This window comes from Ranitomeya variabilis, chromosome 6, assembly GCF_051348905.1.
Source record: "Ranitomeya variabilis isolate aRanVar5 chromosome 6, aRanVar5.hap1, whole genome shotgun sequence".
In the NCBI taxonomy this organism is placed as follows: Eukaryota; Metazoa; Chordata; class Amphibia; order Anura; family Dendrobatidae; genus Ranitomeya; species Ranitomeya variabilis.
In genome coordinates, this window is record NC_135237.1 from 185032482 (window position 1) to 185052220 (window position 19739).

Below are 19739 nucleotides of genomic sequence, written 5' to 3' on the forward strand. Positions count from 1 at the left end.
TAAAAAGAATATGAACAATGTAACCCAAAAAATATGGAATAAATAGATTCTGACTGAGTCTGTCGATGAGGGTATTCTGTTTCCCTCAGATATGAGTAGCCGATAACCTGGTTACCATTGCCTCTTCCCACTGAAATATTCGAGCCGCCTCTGCCATGAGAGGGGGAGATCTTGTGCTGCCCTGCTCATTTATTTAGCACCCACAGGCCATATTGTCGGTACGGACCATATCTGCTTGACCTCTCAAGAAATCTTTGAAGTTTTGAAGAGCAAAGCAAATAGCTCTTAACTCCCTTACATTGGAAGCCAGGAGGCATTCGGTACTGGACCAAACTCCTGCGATGGTACTGCTTCCTAAGAGGGCTCCCCAACCTGTTCCTGAGGCATCTGTTGTTAGAATTATCCAAGTTGGTTCTTCCAGATTAATTCCATCCGGAACCTGTTGCCACCAAGAGAGGGTTTGTCTCATTGCCGTAGAAAGGACATGCATGGCATCCAAGTTGGAAAGACTTCCATCTGAATGGTTCTAATGTGGGCTAAGACCCAAGGAACAGCCTCGGCAGTGGAAGTTAATACCCCTAAGAACCTCATGAGATTCCTTATCGGGACCCTGCGACACCGTGAGAGAAAACGTGCTCTGTTGAGAAAACGTGCCATCCTTCAGGGAGAGAGATACAATTTTATCTCTGGAGACTTGATTACAAACCCCAGGAAGGATTTGTAGGTGTCAGGGAACAGATCCGACTTCTCCATATTTATTATCCAGCTGAGGTCCATAACAAGGTCCAGAGTAATCTTTAAGTGCTCCAGAATGAGAGGGCGACATGCTCCAAGAATCAGCCATTCATCCAGATATGGAATTATTCATATCCCCTGAATATGGAGCCTGGACATCATTGCAGATACCACTTTGGTGAAGACATAGGGTGCAGTGGTTATCCCAAAGGGAAGAACCTTGAACTGGAAGTGTTGAAGGTTTCCATTGAGGGTGACTGCGATTCTTAAGTATCTTCTGTGTAAGGGAAATATCGGTATATGAAAACATGTATCTTTCAGATCTATGGACACCATAAGATCGCCTCTCTCCAGAATGACTCAGATGGACTTGATAGTTTCTGTCCTGAACCTTTCCTTTTGAATGAACCAATTCAGGTACCTTAGACTGATTATCAGAAGCCACTTGCCTGATGGTTTCGGAACCAGAATGACAGGTGAATATACACCTCTTCGAACCTGGGACGTTGGAACAGGTTCCAAGGCTGATTGAAGAATTAAATCCTGCATCTTCTTCTCTAGAATTTTCTGCCTGGAGGGAGGAAGAGTTCTGGACGCCGAATACTTTTCTTGGGGATAAGAAATGAAAGGAATGATATAACCATTCTCTATAATTCTGATCACACAGGTGTCTTTTATTAACTCTTTCCAGCTTTGCAAGAAAGGTGTCAACCTTTCCCTGACCAGTAATTCTTGGCATCAGAAGTCTTTTTTGATTGCTCTAGGGTTCCTATAAGCTCCCCAACGGGAAGATGCAGATCCCCCTCTTCTTCCACCATACTGATATCTTCTTCTAAATCTAGGGGTTGAAGTGTGGGATTGATCCCATCGGGATGAGGTGAAGCCACAAAAGGACCATCTTTTGGGAGGTGACTTGCCTTTGTTATCGGTTAGGTCCTCCATAATTGAATCCAACTTCTTGCCGAACTTTCCTGGAGAATATTATAGATTACAGAGATGTTATTTGGAAGGTAAGTCACCTGACCAAGGCTTAAGCCACAACGCTCTCCTCCCCACAGTAGACAGGACCATGGCCCTAGCCGCCGACTTTATCATCTGTTCCAAAGCATCACACAGAAAATCCACAGCTAGGATCATGTACTTAAACCCTTTAAGTTGATCCGGTATGGAGACTCTGGACTCAATATCCTCTCCCAGTCTAGCTAGCCACCGTCTAAGGGCCGTAGATGTTTCATGGGCTGATATCCCAATGCAGGATTGTGCAACTGCCAACCAATAAGATTTCTTCAAGGAGACCTCAATCCTCCTGTCCATAGGATCTTTAAGACTTGTAGCATCTTCGGAAGGAACAATAGTCTTTCTGGACAATCTAGTAAATATATGTAAAAGGGGTGCAACCCTATACTGATAATGATACAGGGTGCAAAACCTAGTCTGTAGGGCAAACTAGATACCGCAAAAAAGAGAAATGACTAGACTAATGATGGTATGCACACCCAAAAATTATAAAAAAAAAATCAGAAAACTTTTATTATTGTACCTCAAAAAAGACAGACACAGATAAAACCATTTAAAAGGGCCTAGGATATAGGACCGATAGCGACACCCCTATATATTGCAAATATAGTATAGTACAACCAAAGAAACGCTGTAGTTATAGACAAATATGCATAATCTAATTGGCTGTATAGATATAAATAACAAAATGTCTCTTGCTCATAGGTTAAATAAGTCAAGTCTCCTAGTATTGAACCAAAACAAAAAAAATGTCATGACTAGTGTTGAGCATTCCGATGCTGCAAGTATCGGGTATCGGCCGATACTTGCTGTATCGGAATTTCCGATACCGAGATCCGATATTTTTGTAATATCGGATATCGGTATCGAAACAACATTAATGTAAAAAGGTGTAAAAGAAAGAATTAAAATAAAAAAAATCGCTATACTCACCTGTCCGACGCAGCCGGGACCTCAGCGAAGGAACCGGCAGCGTTGTTTGTTTAAAATTTGCGCTTTTACTTGCTTACGTGAATTCCCGGCTTCTGATTGGTCAGGGCGGCCATGTTGCCGGGACGCGGACCAATCACAGCAAGCCGTGACGAAATTACGTCACGGCTTGCTGTGATTGGTCCGCGTCACGGCAACATGGCCGCCATTAACCAATCACAAGCCGTGACGTCACGGGAGGCTGGACACGCGCTTATTTTGAAAAGCGCGCGTGTCCAGCCTCCCGTGACGTCACGGCTTGTGATTGGTCACGGCGCCATATTGCCGGGATGCGGACCAATCACAGCAAGCCGTGACGAAATTACGTCACGGCTTGCTGTGATTGGTCCGCGTCCCAGGAACATGGCCGCCATTAACCAATCACAAGCCGTGACGTCACGGGAGGCTGGACACGCGCTTATTTTGAAAAGCGCGCGTGTCCAGCCTCCCGTGACGTCACGGCTTGTGATTGGTCACGGCGCCATATTGCCGGGACGCGGACCAATCACAGCAAGCCGTGACGTAATTTCGTCACGGCTTGCTGTGATTGGTCCGAGTCCCGGCAACATGGCCGCCCTGACCAATCAGAAGCCGGGAATTCACGTAAGCAAGTAAAAGCGCGAATTTTAAAGAAACAACGCTGCCGCTTACAATCGCCGAGGTCCCGGCTGCGTCGGACAGGTGAGTATAGCGATATTTTTTATTTTAATTCTTTATTTTACACATTTATATGGTTCCCAGGGCCTGAAGGAGAGTTTCCTCTCCTTCAGACCCTGAGAACCATCAGGGATACCGTCCGATACCTGAGTCCCATTGACTTGTATTGGTATCGGGTATCGGTATCGGATTGGATCCGATATTTTGCCGGTATCGGCCGATACTTTCCGATACCGATACTTTCAAGTATCGGACGGTATCGCTCAACACTAGTCATGACACACAATGTGCTGCAAACATATACACACATAATTGAAACCCTATAAAATAGGCATGACTATAATGAGTAGCAGTGTTATCTAAGCATGCTCAATGCCTGGAAAGCCCAAATACCAATATTCATATCACAATATTAGGCTTAAATGTAGGCACAGACCCCACAATGATATGTACGGCTATACATTAAATAACAGTATTGTCTGAGCATGCTAGGTACCTGGAAAGCCTAAGTCCCAATGTGCACATTACAATATTAGGCTGGCACATAAGCGTAAACCCCACAAAGATGTATGTCCCAATACCTATGTGGACCTGGTCCAACAAAAATAGGCAGCAATTGATGACAAATAACGTGCAATTGCGCCTGGAGAAAGCAAGGTGGAGAGAAATAAGCCCACTCTAGGTAGATAAATACCACTCAAGCTGCGGGGGAGTGCAGCGGATTGAGGCGCCCAGGAGAGACAAGAGACAAGAATGAGGGGTGCGGCAAGAGCCCCACGCGTATCGCTGCAACAGCAGCTTCGTCAGGGGAAGTGAGGTCATCAGTATTTTCTGAGGTAAATATAGAGGTATCGTTGATTAGATAAATACGAATCGGTGTGTGGCAGAGACCGCAGACGCCCGTCCCAGCCGCCCTGGAAGGTGCAACAATTGTGGCTATAGCCAGAAGAGTTGCCGTTGTCATGGTGCGCATGCACATGCGCAACGGCAACCCAAGGGGGAGCAAACCGTGCACGCACCAGACAGAGGCCTCAGTAGCAGAGCCCCAATGGAGAAAATGCAGGAGAGATTCACTATTCACACGGCATAAATGCCGATAAGCTGCAGGGGGCATATGATGTATGAGTGCAAAAGCAAGTAAACAAAAGACAGCAGAAATATTATGTTGTTAACAAAATACGTCTAACGAAATGCCCCAAGGGGAGGGGGAAGGCCCCCCTGGGTAGGAACATAATAAACCTTTGCGATCTAGCTCATTTTGTGAGAGCTATATGTCAAATAAAGTCAAAATTAGTGTTCCAAATGATAAAGGAGTGGCCGAAATTGTTAGCCTTATATATGAACCCTGATAATCATAGATATACGGACAGCAGAGTCCATTGATGTGGCACATGAGAGAACAATTGTTGTTTTTCAGTTTTTTGGTTTTTTTTAATTTTTTTAAAGAAAACATAGGAAGCACTAGCCTCCCGAGTAAGGAAAGTGAAGGAAACCAATAGCACAATGCCTGAAAGATATAGGACATTAAGCACAGGCCCACGGGTAGAAAAACGCCTGCCTCCCCAAAAGGCAAAAGAGGAGACAATATGAAACACCACCGTAAAAATAGATGATGGCAGATATGAGTCCCCCATCCACTGAGAGTAAAATAAAAAAAATGGACATCACAGCCCTTTTGGATGGTCAGAGTACATAAAAAACATATCAGGGTATGAACCATGATCTGAAGAATATCAACCCTGCACAAAGGCAAGAGATTTGTTATAGTACGTCACTGTTGAAATAAACGGTGTCCAACTCAAGTCCCTGTCTAAAGCAACAGGGCCTCAAAACAGCGACTCCCAAAATGGCGGCAAGCCCGGGCCAATCCACTTGGTTTAATGTAAAATCCAGGAATCAATGCAACATAGTTCATAGTCATCAAGGTAGCCAAATTCCCAGATGATCAATGGCGGAGTCCAAAAATCCTTTGAGACCCAACTGTTCGCTTGTAGACTCCAAGACGATGACCATGGGAACCGCAAATGCCAATTGGGACATATAAGGTCCTACGGCCCAACGGAAGGTAAATTGCCCCAGATGTTGGATGGACAGAAGACGGCCCTTGGAAATAAGGATAAAAACAAACATGAAAATGATGATAATAATAATAACCCACAGTGCATTAAATATGCAAGCAACAGTAAGTGGGGAGCATAAAGTGTAGACATTATTATTATTGTATATATTATTACAGTTCATTAATGAGGGCCCATTCTCAACCTAGAAACCCCGTGAATAAAAGTTCTTCATTCAAACCCTGTGGTGCTACAGACCGAAGGGTGAAAATCCACCTGGATTCTATCTGAAGCAGTAGCCTGTCTTCTGCCATCCAACATCTGGAGGCAATTTGCCTTCCGTCGGGCCGTAGGACCTTATATGTCCCAATTGGCATTTGCGGTTCCCATGGTCATCATCCTGGACTCTACAAGCGAACGTTTGGGTCTCAAAGGATTCCGCCATTGATGATCTGGGAATTTGGCTACCTTGATGACTATGAACTATGTTGCATTGATTCCTGGATTTTACATTAAACCAAGTGGATTGGCCCGGGCTTGCCGCCATTTTGGGAGTCTCAACGTGCACATATCAAGATCTGGACTCTACATATATGTTTTTTCCGGTTTCTTCTGTTTGCCCCTGTTTTGCACCCTGGGCAGCCCCTTGTTTTCCACCATAGGTGCCATATGGCGTTCTACCTGTCTCTCTGTTCCACTTTACCTGGGCTACTATGAGCTTCTCAGGGTATTATACTTTACTAGATGGCAGCCCGATTCTAAAGAATCGGGAGTCTAGAATCCATATATACTTTATTTATTCAAATGTAAGAATAATACAATTAATAAATAATAGTAAGAAAGAACAAAAAATGGCTGCACTCACCAGCTCTTGACAATTCTTGTTATTTAAGGTACAGTTACACAGGATCCATGAACATGCTTATGAGGGGAGTGATGAAAGACATCAGACAACAACTTTGTGTGTTGTGGCAAATGCCACAACAACGGTTCTTTGCTTAAGAACAATAATGTAAATAATAAATAATATGTATCAATAACTATGGATATTGGTATGTTCTTTCTTGGCACAAATTGCAGGAAGTAGTATTCTAGGCAATTATATATTAGATGGGCATTTCCTGAAGGAAATACATGGTGCTTGAACAGCACTACCAGCTTTACAGCAGCACTTTTCACACACGGGACTGGGGGGGCGCGCTTACTTTTGCACCCGGGGCCGGGGGCGCGCTTACTTTTGCACCCGGGGGCGCACTTACTTTTGCACCCGGAGGCGCACTTACTTTTGCACCCGGGGGCGCACTTGCTTTTGCACCCGGGGGCGCACTTACTTTTGCACCCGGGGGTGCACTTACTTTTGCACCCGGGGGCGCACTTACTTTTACACCCGGGGGCGCACTTACTTTTGCACCCGGGGGCGCACTTACTTTTGCACCCGGGGGCGCACTTACTTTTGGTGGGCGGGGCTCCTCGGCCTCCGATTTGGTTGGTGGGGCCCCTCGTCCTCCGATTTGGTTGGCGGGGCCCCTCGGCCTCCGATTTGGTGGGCGGGGACCCTCGGCCTCCAATTTGGTGGGCGGGGACCCTCGGCCTCCGATTTGGTGGGCGGGGACCCTCGGCCTCCGATTTGGTGGGTGGGGACCCTCGGCCTCCGATTTGGTGGGCGGGGCCCCTCGGCCTCCGATTTGGTGGGCGGGGCCCCTCGGCCTCCGATGTGGTGGGCGGGGCCCCTCGGCCTCCGCTTTGGTGGGCGGGGCCGGGCCCCTCGGCCTCCGATTTGGTGGGCGGGGCCCCTCGGCCTTCGATTTGATGGGCGGGGCCCCTCGGCCTCCGATTTGGTTGGCGGGGCCCCTCGGCCTCCGATTTGGTGGGCGGGGACCCTCGGCCTCCAATTTGGTGGGCGGGGACCCTCGGCCTCCGATTTGGTGGGCGGGGACCCTCGGCCTCCGATTTGGTGGGTGGGGACCCTCGGCCTCCGATTTGGTGGGCGGGGCCCCTCGGCCTCTGATGTGGTGGGCGGGGCCCCTCGGCCTCCGCTTTGGTGGGCGGGGCCGGGCCCCTCGGCCTCCACTTTGGTGGGCGGGGCCCCTCGGCCTCCGATGTGGTGGTCGGGGCCTCTCGGCCTCCGCTTTGGTGGGCGGGGCCAGGCCCCTCGGCCTCCGCTTTGGTGGGCGGGGCCGCTCGGCCTTCGATTTATTGGGCGGGGCTCCTCGGCCTCCGATTTGGTTGGCGGGGCCCCTCGGCCTCCGATTTGGTTGGCGGGGCCCCTTGGCCTCCGATTTGGTTGGCGGGGCCCCTCGGCCTCCGATTTGGTGGGTGGGGCCCCTCGGCCTCCGATTTGGTGGGAGGGGCCCCTCGGCCTCCGATTTGGTTGGTGGGGCCCCTCGGCCTCCGATTTGGTGGGCGGGGCCCCTCGGCCTCCGATTTGGTGGGCGGGGACCCTCGGCCTCCAATTTAGTGGGCGGGGACACTTGGCCTCCGATTTGGTGGGCGGGGACCCTCGGCCTCCGATTTGGTGGGCGGGGCCCCTTGGCCTCCGCTTTGGTGGGCGGGGACCCTCGGCCTCCGATTTGGTGGGCGGGGCCCCTCGGCCTCCGATTTGGTGGGCGGGGCCCCTCGGCCTCCGATTTGGTGGGCGGGGCCCCTCGGCCTCCGATTTGGTTGGTGGGGCCCCTCGGCCTCCGATTTGGTGGGCGGGGCCCCTCGGCCTCCGATTTGGTGGGCGGGGACCCTCGGCCTCCAATTTAGTGGGCGGGGACACTCGGCCTCCGATTTGGTGGGCGGGGACCCTCGGCCTCCGATTTGGTGGGCGGGGACCCTCGGCCTCCGATTTGGTGGGCGGGGCCCCTCGGCCTCCGATGTGGTGGACGGGGCCCCTTGGACTCCGCTTTGGTGGGTGGGGCCGGGCCCCTCGGCCTCCGCTTTGGTGGGCGGGGCCGCTCGGCCTTCGATTTGGTGGGCGGGGCTCCTCGGCCTCCGATTTGGTTGGCGAAGCCCCTCGGCCTCCGATTTGGTTGGCGGGGCCCCTCGGCCTCCGATTTGGTGGGTGGGGACTCTCGGCCTCCGATTTGGTGGGCAGGGACCCTCGGCCTCCGATTTGGTGGGCGGGGACCCTCGGCCTCCGATTTGGTGGCGGGGCCCCTCGGCCTCCGATTTGGTGGGCGGGGCCCCTCGGCCTCCGATTTGGTGGGCGGGGCCCCTCGGCCTCCGATTTGGTGGGCGGGGACCCTCGGCCTTCGATTTGGTGGGCGGGGACCCTCGGCCTCCGATTTGGTGGGCGAGGACCCTCGGCCTCCGATTTGGTGGGCGGGGACCCTCGGCCTCCGATGTGGTGGTCGGGGCCCCTCGGCCTCCGCTTTGTTGGGCGGGGCCGGGCCCCTCGGCCTCCGATTTGGTTGTCGGGGCCCCTCGGCCTCCGATTTGGTGTGTGCTCTGCCTGGGGCCACTGTGCTCTGCCTGGGGCCCCATATGCTGCCTGGGGCCCCTGTGCTCTGCCTGGGGCCCCATATGCTGCCTGGGGCCCCTGTGCTCTGCCTGGGGCCCCTGTGCTCTGCCTGGGGCCCCTGTGCTCTGCCTGGGGCCCCATGTTCTGCCTGGGGCCCCTGTGCTCAGCCTGGGGCCCCTATGCTCTGCCTGGGCCCCATGTTCTGCCTGGGGCCACTGTGCTCTGCCTGGGGCCCCATAAGCTGCCTGGGGCCCCTGTGCTCTGCCTGGGGCCCCATATGCTGCTTGGGGCCCCTGTGCTCTGCCTGGGGCCACTGTGCTCTGCCTGGGGCCCCATATGCTGCTTGGGGCCACTGTGCTCTGCCTGGGGCCCCATATGCTGCCTGGGGCCCCTGTGCTCTGCCTGGGGCCCCATATGCTGCCTGGGGCCCCTGTGCTCTGCCTGGGGCCCCTGTGCTCTGCCTGAGGCCCCATGTTCTGCCTGGGGCCCCTGTGCTCTGCCTGGGGCCACTGTGCTCTGCCTGGGGCCCCATATGCTGCCTGGGGCCCCTCTGCGCTGCCTGGGGCCCCTGTGCTCTGCCTGGGGCCCCTGTGCTCTGCCTGGGGCCCCATATGCTGCCTGGGGCCCCTGTGCTCTGCCTGGGGCCCCTGTGCTCTGCCTGGGGCCCCATGTTCTGCCTGGGGCCCCTGTGCTCTGCCTGGGGCCACTGTGCTCTGCCTGGGGCCCCATATGCTGCCTGGGGCCCCTGTGCTCTGCCTGGGGCCCCATATGCTGCCTGGGGCCCCTGTGCTCTGCCTGGGGCCACTGTGCTCTGCCTGGGGCCCCATAGGCTGCCTGGGGCCCCTGTACTCTGCCTGGGACCACTGTGCTCTGCCTGGGGCCCCATATGCTGCCTGGGGCCCCTGTGCTCTGCCTGGGGCCACTGTGCTCTGCCTGGGGCCCCATATGCTGCCTGGGGCCCCTGTGCTCTGCCTGGGTGTAGGACACTGGTGACGTCACTTATCTCCGGACATTAGCTCCGGACATTAGCTCCGGACATTATCTCCGGACATTAGCTCCGGACAAAGCCACGGAAGTTGGCACAAATTGCAGGAAGTAGTATTCTAGGCAATTATATATTAGATTCACCTGAGATATAATAAAATATCTTCCTTTCGAGCATTCTTTGCTCTTATCTGTAAATTTGTTTACTCAGATGTACAGGTGTTGCTGTTTTGAGGCCCTGTTGCTTTAGACAGGGACTTGAGTTGGACACCGTTTATTTCAACAGTGACGTACTATAACAAATCTCTTGCCTTTGTGCAGGGTTGATATTCTTCAGATCATGGTTCATACCCTGATATGTTTTTTATGTACTCTGACCATCCAAAAGGGCTGTGATGTCCATTTTTTTTATTTTACTCTCAGTGGATGGGGGACTCATATCTGCCATCATCTATTTTTACGGTGGTGTTTCATATTGTCTCCTCTTTTGCCTTTTGGGGAGGCAGGCGTTTTTCTACCCGTGGGCCTGTGCTTAATGTCCTATATCTTTCAGGAATTGTGCTATTGGTTTCCTTCACTTTCCTTACTCGGGAGGCTAGTGCTTCCTATGTTTTCTTTAAAAATTAAAAAAAAAAAACAAACTAAAAAAACTAAAATTGTTCTCTCATGCGCCACATTAATGGACTCTGCTGTCCATATATCTATGATTATCAGGGTTCATATATAAGGCTAACAATTTCGGCCACTCCTTTATCATTTGGGAACACTAATTTTGACTTTATTTGACATATAGCTCTCACAAAATGAGCTAGATCGCAAAGGTTTATTATGTTCCTACCCAGGGGGGCCTTCCCCCTCCCCTTGGGGCATTTTGTTAGACTTATTTTGTTAACAACATAATATTTCTGTTGTCTTTTGTTTACTTGCTTTTGCACTCATACATCATATGCCCCCTGCAGCTTATCGGCATTTATGCCGTGTGAATAGTGAATCTCTCCTGCATTTTCTCCATTGGGGCTCTGCTACTGAGGCCTCTGTCTGGTGCGTGCACGGTTTGCTCCCCCTTGGGTTGCCGTTGCGCATGTGCATGCGCACCATGACAACGGCAACTCTTCTGGCTATAGCCACAATTGTTGCACCTTCCAGGGCGGCTGGGACGGGCGTCTGCGGTCTCTGCCACACACCGATTCGTATTTATCTAATCAACGATACCTCTATATTTACCTCAGAAAATACTGATGACCTCACTTCCCCTGACGAAGCTGCTGTTGCAGCGATACGCATGGGGCTCTTGCCGCACCCCTCATTCTTGTCTCTTGTCTCTCCTGGGCGCCTCAATCCGCTGCACTCCCCCGCAGCTTGAGTGGTATTTATCTACCTAGAGTGGGCTTATTTCTCTCCACCTTGCTTTCTCCAGGCGCAATTGCACGTTATTTGTCATCAATTGCTGCCTATTTTTGTTGGACCAGGTCCACATAGGTATTGGGACATACATCTTTGTGGGGTTTATGCTCATATGTCAGCCTAATATTGTAATGTGCACATTGGGACTTAGGTTTTCCAGGTACCTAGCATGCTCAGACAATACTGTTATTTAATGTATAGCCGTACATATCATTGTGGGGTCTGTGCCTACATTTAAGCCTAATATTGTGATATGAATATTGGTATTTGGGCTTTCCAGGCATTGAGCATGCTTAGATAACACTGCTACTCATTATAGTCATGCCTATTTTATTGGGTTTCAATTATGTGTGTATATGTTTGCAGCACATTGTGTGTCATCATGACATTCTTTTTGTTTTGGTTGAATACTAGGAGACTTGACTTATTTAACCTATGAGCAAGAGACATTTTGTTATTTATATCTATGCAGCCAATTATATTATGCATATTTGTCTATAACTACAGCGTTTCTTTGGTTGTACTATACTATATTTGCGATATATAGGGGTGTCGCTATCGGTCCTATATCCTAGGCCGTTTTAAATGGTTTTATCTGTGTCTGTCTTTTTTGAGGTATAATAATAATAAAAGTTTTCTGATTTTTTTTTTTTTTTTTATAATTTTTGGGTGTGCATACCATCATTAGTGTTTCTGGACAATCTAGTGATTGCTGTATCTACCTTAGGGGGAGGCACCCAGTCCTTAGATTGAGACCCATACAGGGGGTAGAGCATTTTAAACTGTTTAGATTGAAACGGTGCCTTCTCTGGTCTTTGCCATTCACCCTTCATAAAGTCCATGACCTTATCATCCACAGTAAAGGCACTAGGCACTTTAGAGTTGGTAGGCAGCTCTGATGGGTGAAGTTCCTTCTGCACAGCTCTAATAAGCCTGCCTGATTTTTCAGCTGGAAAGTAGGTTTTCTTAAACAATTCTTCCTCAGAATCTAATGATGAAGATCTGATCTCATCAGTGACCATAAGGTCTTCAGACTGGCAGTCATTTCCTTGCGGGGAGGGGGAATGTCTGGAACATTTCCATGCCTGGAATATGGAGCCACCTACTAGGTCCTTTACCCTGATGACTTAGTCCCTAATCGTGGGTTCCTCCGTACTGGGAAAGCAGATATTGCACATGGTCCATGACCAACCACTCGGGAGGGGTAGACCGCAGAAAGCACACTCCAGGTGATGTCTTTTGAAGCTCACTTTCCCACCGCCAGAGGCACAGCTGGCAGAATCCCAAGATAACACACTGGATAGCCAGCCATAAGACAAGCATAAGACATGCAGGCTAAAAAAAAAATACTTAAAAAGGACGAAAAAAAAGGAAGAGAAGGAATTTCTCCCGCCCCCTGTGATGAAGTCTGCCAATCACAGCAGTAAACCACCAACAATATGGCAGCGCCTATAGAGGAGACAGGAAGACACTGTGGATCCCACCAAGAAAATGGTGGAAGGAAAGTGCTGACAGGAAGTAGTTACTTTACCCGGAAGTGTACTCTCAGCAATGGCGCCGGTGTGGCAGCAGCACCCATGGAGCAGGTGCCAGAAGCAGATTAAAAACCTGGATAAGCAAGCAAGGGGGTGGGGAGGGAGTACCCATTAATTCCATGGTGCTGTACATGAGAAGGGGTTACGTACAGAGTTATAGATATCGTTTACAGTAAACAAATTTACAAGGACAGACTGGTACAGAGGGGAGAGGACCCTGTCCTTGCGGACTTACATTCTACGGGATAATGGACATCTTAGTATATTCATCTCAAGATACTGTCCTAAGGTGTTCAAACAAATAAATCCAGTCGCCTACAAATTCAAACTTTTGGCCTCCTTGCAAATCCCCAATTCTTTGCTAAAATGTTGCGTTTCTGTAGACACATCCGCATACAATGCATGTCCCTGTGTAACCAATGTTAAAGATAGGTACGCAGAATGATGCAGTACGCATGCGGAAGTAGGCGGAGCGGAGTGGAAATTTTATTTCGATCTGGCAAGAAAAACTCTAGCGTTTCATCCAACAACAGCCTTTATCAAGGATATAATAGACAGAAATCAGATTAGAACAAACAAGTCAGAAGAATTGTCAAAGTATATCATGTATTCAATGCATTGAGGTATAGGGAGTGGAGACTTGTTTTGCAGAGGAGCTGGGTATGAGGTGTATGATAGGACGTCACACTTAACTAACAATTGAGATATGTAAGTATTAGTATTAGCTGGCCAACCTACTTAACGCATGGGGAAGGACTTATCCGCATGCGTTATAAGGGATTCATTGCTCTCTATGTCTTAACAGTATGGCTTACACTGAACTATCTGGGTTTTTCATTCTATAAGTCCCCACATTTTATAGCAGCACAGTGTTTTTATGTATCTTACTTCCATATACCTGTATGTTTTTAATAATATAATTATTTTTATATTTATTACACTCTTTTCTTGAGTTTTTCTTATGCCTATGCTTTTAGTAGTTATGTGAACTTTACCCTTGACCAGGATTAAAGGTAGCCAGGGCCCCGGGCATTTTATAAATCGTGGGCCCCCTATGTACCCAATGTATCACGTGACATGCCACATGATCCTCTCTGATACATGTGATAGGTCATGTGAGTAAACCACAAATGCTCTGGGGCACAACCACAGACAGAGAACAACAGAAATGTTTCCCTTATGTACGGCATTATACATAACATAACGCTATACAAAACAGAGCAGGGATGAGAGACTGCTGATCCCAAAGGGGGCACATGACAGACCGTGGATGGTGAACCAATAGGCTGAAATTAATTCTGTCCATACCCCCCTAAACACAATATGAAGGCCCTTAATCAACAACCAAAGTTATCAACCTATCTTACACATGTAAGCCATAACAAAAACACCCTTAAAAATGTGCTCCTTATTTAGTTAAACAGCCCAATACATGAAGATATAAATGCACATAAATTTGCACAGAAAAAAACAGTGTTTTTTTTTTTTTAAAGCAGAGATGAGGAGAGAAGGCAACTAGTGCAGCGCCCCAGAGTCCTGGTCGTTGCAGTACTGATGCTCCGCCGCTAAGGGGAGTGATGGTACGTCTGATGGCACTTAAGGAGTTCACCTTACCAGGTATCACAGACACCAATACACTTCATAGTCTGGCCTCCAGGGGGAGCAAAGGGCACTATGTATTAGGCCACTCCTCACAATCTGATAAAACTGGGGGTTGGATAGAAAGTTAGACAGAAGCTGACTGGGTTGGAACCAGGCAACATCCTGTGGCAGAGGGTGTTGCGGGGGAAGATTCAGGGGGGTCCCTGACAGGGGTGGGATCCTGACAGAGGCCTAGCAAACAAGACAGAACGTTAAGGAACCGCGCCTGCACTATATCGCGGCGGTATCTCAAGAAAGGACAAGAAGCGAGGTTTATTGTGAAGAGTGAGAAACGAGATCATAGCAAAAAGGAGATAACACCAGTAGGAGTCGTGCCGTAAGATCGAGGCAACATCCTACTGAGGCGCATAACCGGTGGCCGGAACGCCGAGGAAGTATTGGGCTCAAAGCATTACTTCAAACCAACGGCAGGACAGTTAATTACAGGTTGGCTGTCTCACCTAAATCACCTAAGCAGACATAGGGGCAACTGTGGGAGAGGGGCATCACTAGGGTCCCGGAAGAACTCCAGGCCTATCCTACATACGGGTGCGTCCTAGCCATATCATCTGGGGGAAGGAGAAGAACATCAGAACAGATATAAGTTGTGGGAAAGAACATCAGAAACAGACACAACAGTTGTGAGGACTATCCCGTGGTGCTCAGCAGGGAAGTACTACAACACACAGGCGCTAGAAGGTAGGCACTGATTTCCACCTGCAAAGGGAACTCTGGATGTGCCTTCGGACCGGCCGGTCTCAGCCTGCCCTGTTAGCAGTATTCTGGATTGAGGATCTGGAAACCTTCAGTAAAGAGGTAAAGAGACTGCAACCCTCTGTCCTCGTTATTCACCGCGACCTGCACCACGCACCACCACCTACACCTTTCATTGGACGCCCCTTAGCAGGGTCACGGACCAGGTCTAGCCACTGTGACAACCCCAGAACTGAGACAGAGAGGTCCGGTACTGAGTACCCCGCGGCCCTGCGTCTGGGGGTGCTCCACTAGTTTTGCCCTTCACAATTCTCTGTGTGACAGTGAAGGTTGGCACTTTAAGTTGAAATGCATGGCGACGCTCCTCATCAGCTGCCCCTATGTAGCCCTACCACTACTCTACTGACCATTAGTGTTGAGCATTACGATACCGCAAGTATCGGGTATCGGCCGATACTTAGCGGTATCGGAATTCCGATACCGAGATCCGATACTTGCCGCGTATCGGATACCGGAATCGGAAGTTCCCAGGATTCAAACTGCATAAATTTGTACGAAATCAGCCAATGAGAATGATTCCAAGTGTGGGCACATCCTGTTCAGCATGGAGGGCATGAAACTACTGGCAAGGCTGTGATTGGCTGCTGAAATGATGTCATGATGCAGTTTAAAAGTCGCTGGCGCCATTTTGCGCTCACTCTGCTGTGAATTCAGTTAGTGACAGGACGCTGTTTGCTGACTGAGGGCCAGTTTAGAGATAGCGATTTGCTTCTTTGTGCTTTTCCAAGGCTAATTTAGCAACCGCTGTGTTCACCTACTAATCACCTTGCGATCTGCAAGGTCTGTGTGTGTGTGTGTGAGTGCAGCTCACTCTCTAGTCTGAGTGCAGCCACATAGGCCATCCATAGCTGGTTGTATTCAGTTCAGGGAGGGTGGTTCATTGCCTCATACTGTTCTTTTTTTTTTTTTTCCAAGTAGTGCAGGCTGCTGCACATTTTTTCAAAAAATTCCTATTAGTGTCTTTCCACCCGTCTCCAGCTAATTTGTGGAAAAACACTACATAGGATAACGTAGAGGAGGGTTTTTGGGCCTTGCAGCGCCGTTTACGGCTGTCTGAACGGTCTCCGTGTGACTGCAGCTCGCCCTGTAGTCTGTGAGCAGCCATAGCCTGGTTGTCTCCAGCTCAGGGTTCTTCACTGCGTCATACCGCAAAATCAATTTTCCTTTTGTTTTAAGTAGTGCAGGCTGCTGCACATTTTTTCAAAAAATTCCTATTAGTGTCTTTCCACCCGTCTCCAGCTAACTTGTGGAAAAACACTACATAGGATAACGTAGAGGAGGGTTTTTGGGCCTTGCAGCGCCGTTTACGGCTGTCTGCACGGTCTCCGTGTGACTGCAGCTCTCTCTGTTGTCAGTTCAGCCCCCAAAAAATAAATCAATAATAAAGTTCACCAAACACACCAGTGATACCACTTTACATTTGTGTAGGCCACATTAGCTCATATTAAAGTCTAGTCCACACTTTAGAAAATTAGTGTTTCTTATACCTGTTAGGAGTTGTTCAGGAATAAGCACACAAAGCCGTTAGTACTTTTCTGCTTATCTTTATCAGTCAACCAAGATGAAGAAGGCAGTGAGCAAGGCACGTGGGCGTGGGCGTGGGCGCGGAGCAGGGAGGGGACGTGGGGATTCTGTGCCTGCTGCGGGCACCGGTGACTCATCAGCACCCACTTTCACCAGGGAACAGTCATTCATGCGCAGCTTTGTCGCCGAGCGCCGTACACCGCTGCTGCGTGAAGAACAAATTGAAGCCGTTGTCGGATGGATGGCAGCTAATGCATCAACTTCAATTAGTGCCACATCCTCTCAGACACAGAGCACTGGAGAGCAGCCATCTGTCTCTTCACCACCTGCCAAATTGCCCAGGCAGACAGAGAGCCCAGGACAGGAGCCGTCTCTACTTCTGTTCTCTGAATCTCTTGGCTTGGAAACAGGGGGCCAGCCAAGCAGCATTGGAGAAATGGAAGAAGAGGCAGGGTGCAGTGATGCCCAACAGCTTTTTCTCTCTTCCTCTGTAGAGGCGGGTGGGCCAGTGGCTCCGGTCACCACATCGCAGGCCGCATCAGCTGATGATGACACTCAGGTGCCACTTACTGGTGCATGCTCTGCTGCTGAGACTACCCAGGAGGAGCAGTTGGGGGCAGAGGGTAGTGTAGATGATGAGGTCCTTGACCCATCTTGGCGTGAGGGACAGGAAGGTGCTGGGAGCAGCTCTGAGGAAGAGATTCCCCGTACGGCCCAAAGAGGGAGAGGGAGGGGGAAGACTGCGGATCCTGCAGCCTCCGCTTTGGCACCCGTTAGGAGCATGTCTCATCCAAAAGCCAAAAAGGGCGCTCCCAAGACTTGCAGTGCCTGGTCCTTTTTTGACACAGTTGCAGATGACATTTGCTATGTCAAATGCAAGGTGTGTCATCACAAAGGCAAAAGAGGTCGAAATGTCAGCAACCTCAATACCTCCAACATGTGGAAACATGTGCGCACCAGGCACGCGGCGGAGTTAGAAAAACACACTGAAGAGCTAGGCCAACCAACAGCGGCAGCTACCACCTCTTCAGCTCGTGTTGCCTCTTCCTCCAGCTCACACGCAGCTGGTTCGGCTTCCTCCCAGGATCGCCGTGGAAGAACCTCTGGCCTTGTTGTCCAGAGACCCGCTGTAATTCCACCCGCAGCACCACTTTCCCAGTCATCCACACACTCCCAGCCCAGTCTACAGCCATCGGTAGTACAGGCATGGGAGAAAAGGTGGCCTTTCTCGTCAAACCACCCATGAGCACAGGCTCTGACTGCAGGCATTGCCAAACTTCTGTCACTGGAAATGCTGTCATTCAGGCTGGTGGAGACTGACAGCTTCCGTGACTTGATGTCATTGGCAGTCCCACAGTACAATGTGCCCAGCCGCTTTTACTTCAGCAGGCAAGCCATCCCTGCTCTGCACAAGCATGTGGAGGGACACATAAAACACGCGCTACTGAATGCCGTCAGTAGCAAGGTCCACCTCACCACCGATGCGTGGACCAGTCAACATGGACAGGGGCGATACCTTTCCCTCACTGCCCATTGCGTTAATGTCGTTGAGCCGGGTACAGACCGTGCGAGTGGCGCAGGACGTGTCCTGCCCACTCCAAGGATTGCAGGAATCCATTCTGTACGCATTGACTCCTCCTCTTACACCAGTTCCTCAGAATCATCGCTGCAGGAGCCGTCACAGTCCACCTCCACATGGACCCGTGATGAACGTTTACCTGTTACGACCGACATGAGCACAGCCGTGGCCAAACGTCAACAGGCCGTCTTGAAATTAATTTCTTTGGGGAATCGAAGCCACACAGCGCAGGAGCTCTGGAATGCCATCAAGCAGGAGAGCGATGTGTGGTTTGTGCCAGCGAATCTCCAGCCAGGCATGGTAGTGTGTGATAATGGCCGAAATCTGGTGGCAGCTCTGGGCCTCGGCAACCTCACTCACATCCCATGTCTGGCACATGTGCTCAATTTGGTCGTGCAGAGTTTTTTGAGGGACTATCCGGATCTTGATGCACTGCTGCACAAGGACCGCCTAGAGTTTGCTCACTTGCGGCGTTCCAGCACGGCAAAAGCGCGCATTGCGGCTCTGCAGCGCCGACACCACCTGCCGGAACATCGCATCATATGTGACCTACCTACCAGGTGGAATTCCACGTTACATATGTTGGAGCGGTTGTGTGAGCAGCAGCAAGCTGTAATGGAGTACCAGCTGCATCAGGCGCAAAGAAGTCGCACTCCGCGCCGTTCAGACTTCACAACCACAGAGTGGGCCACTATGAAGGACGTCTGCCAGGTTTTGCGTCCCTTCAATTATTCCACGCGGATGGCGAGTGCAGATGATGCACTAGTCAGCATGACTGTCCCCCTTATCTGCCTGCTTGAAAAATCACTGCAAGCGCTAAGGGATGATGTTGTGGAAGAGGTGGAGGATGAGGATTCACCATTTCCATCATCTTCTAGACAGTCAGCGCCACGTGGTTCCTCACAAACGCGTAGGCAGGGGACAGTTTGTGAGGAGGATGAGGAGGAGTCAATGGAGGAGGAAGACATCCGTCCAGAGGAGGGAGTTACACAATTGTCCAGTACTCAGTGTGTACAGCGAGGGTGGGGTGATGACGAGCGGGCAGAGATCACGCCTCCAGCAGGGGACAGCGTTTCTTGGGCAGTTGGCAGTCTGCAGCACATGGTGGATTACATGCTGCAGTGCCTGAGAAACGACCGCCGCATCGCCCACATTCTCAACATGTCTGATTATTGGGTGTTCACCCTCCCCGATCCTCGCTACCGGGACAACGTAGAAAGCCTCATCACACCGTTGAACCGGGAGCGAAAAATGCGGGAGTACCAAGACACACTGGTGAATTCCATCATCTTCTCCATTCCAACTGAGAGAAGTGCTGCTAGTGCATTACAAAGCAGCTTTAGTGCATCCAGGCAGTGGTGGAGGCTCTGCACAAAGAGGGAGCAGAAGCAGTGCCTCTGCCCAAGGCAAGACCAGTA

General features: G+C 50.4%; 1 protein-coding gene across 1 annotated transcript in view; it reads right to left on the reverse strand.

Annotated features, from left to right (window-relative positions):
• Positions 1-526: 526 nt before the first annotated feature.
• LOC143783244 (uncharacterized) overlaps positions 527-19739 on the reverse strand; it is a 79357-nt gene continuing 60144 nt past the window's right edge. Inside the window, exons 4-8 of the mRNA XM_077271661.1 lie at positions 1653-1706; positions 1448-1573; positions 1157-1343; positions 907-1012; positions 527-658 (exon numbers count right to left, since the gene is read on the reverse strand). Of these exons, the coding sequence (XP_077127776.1) occupies positions 527-658; positions 907-1012; positions 1157-1343; positions 1448-1573; positions 1653-1706 (605 nt within the window). The remainder of the gene's footprint in view (positions 659-906; positions 1013-1156; positions 1344-1447; positions 1574-1652; positions 1707-19739) is intronic.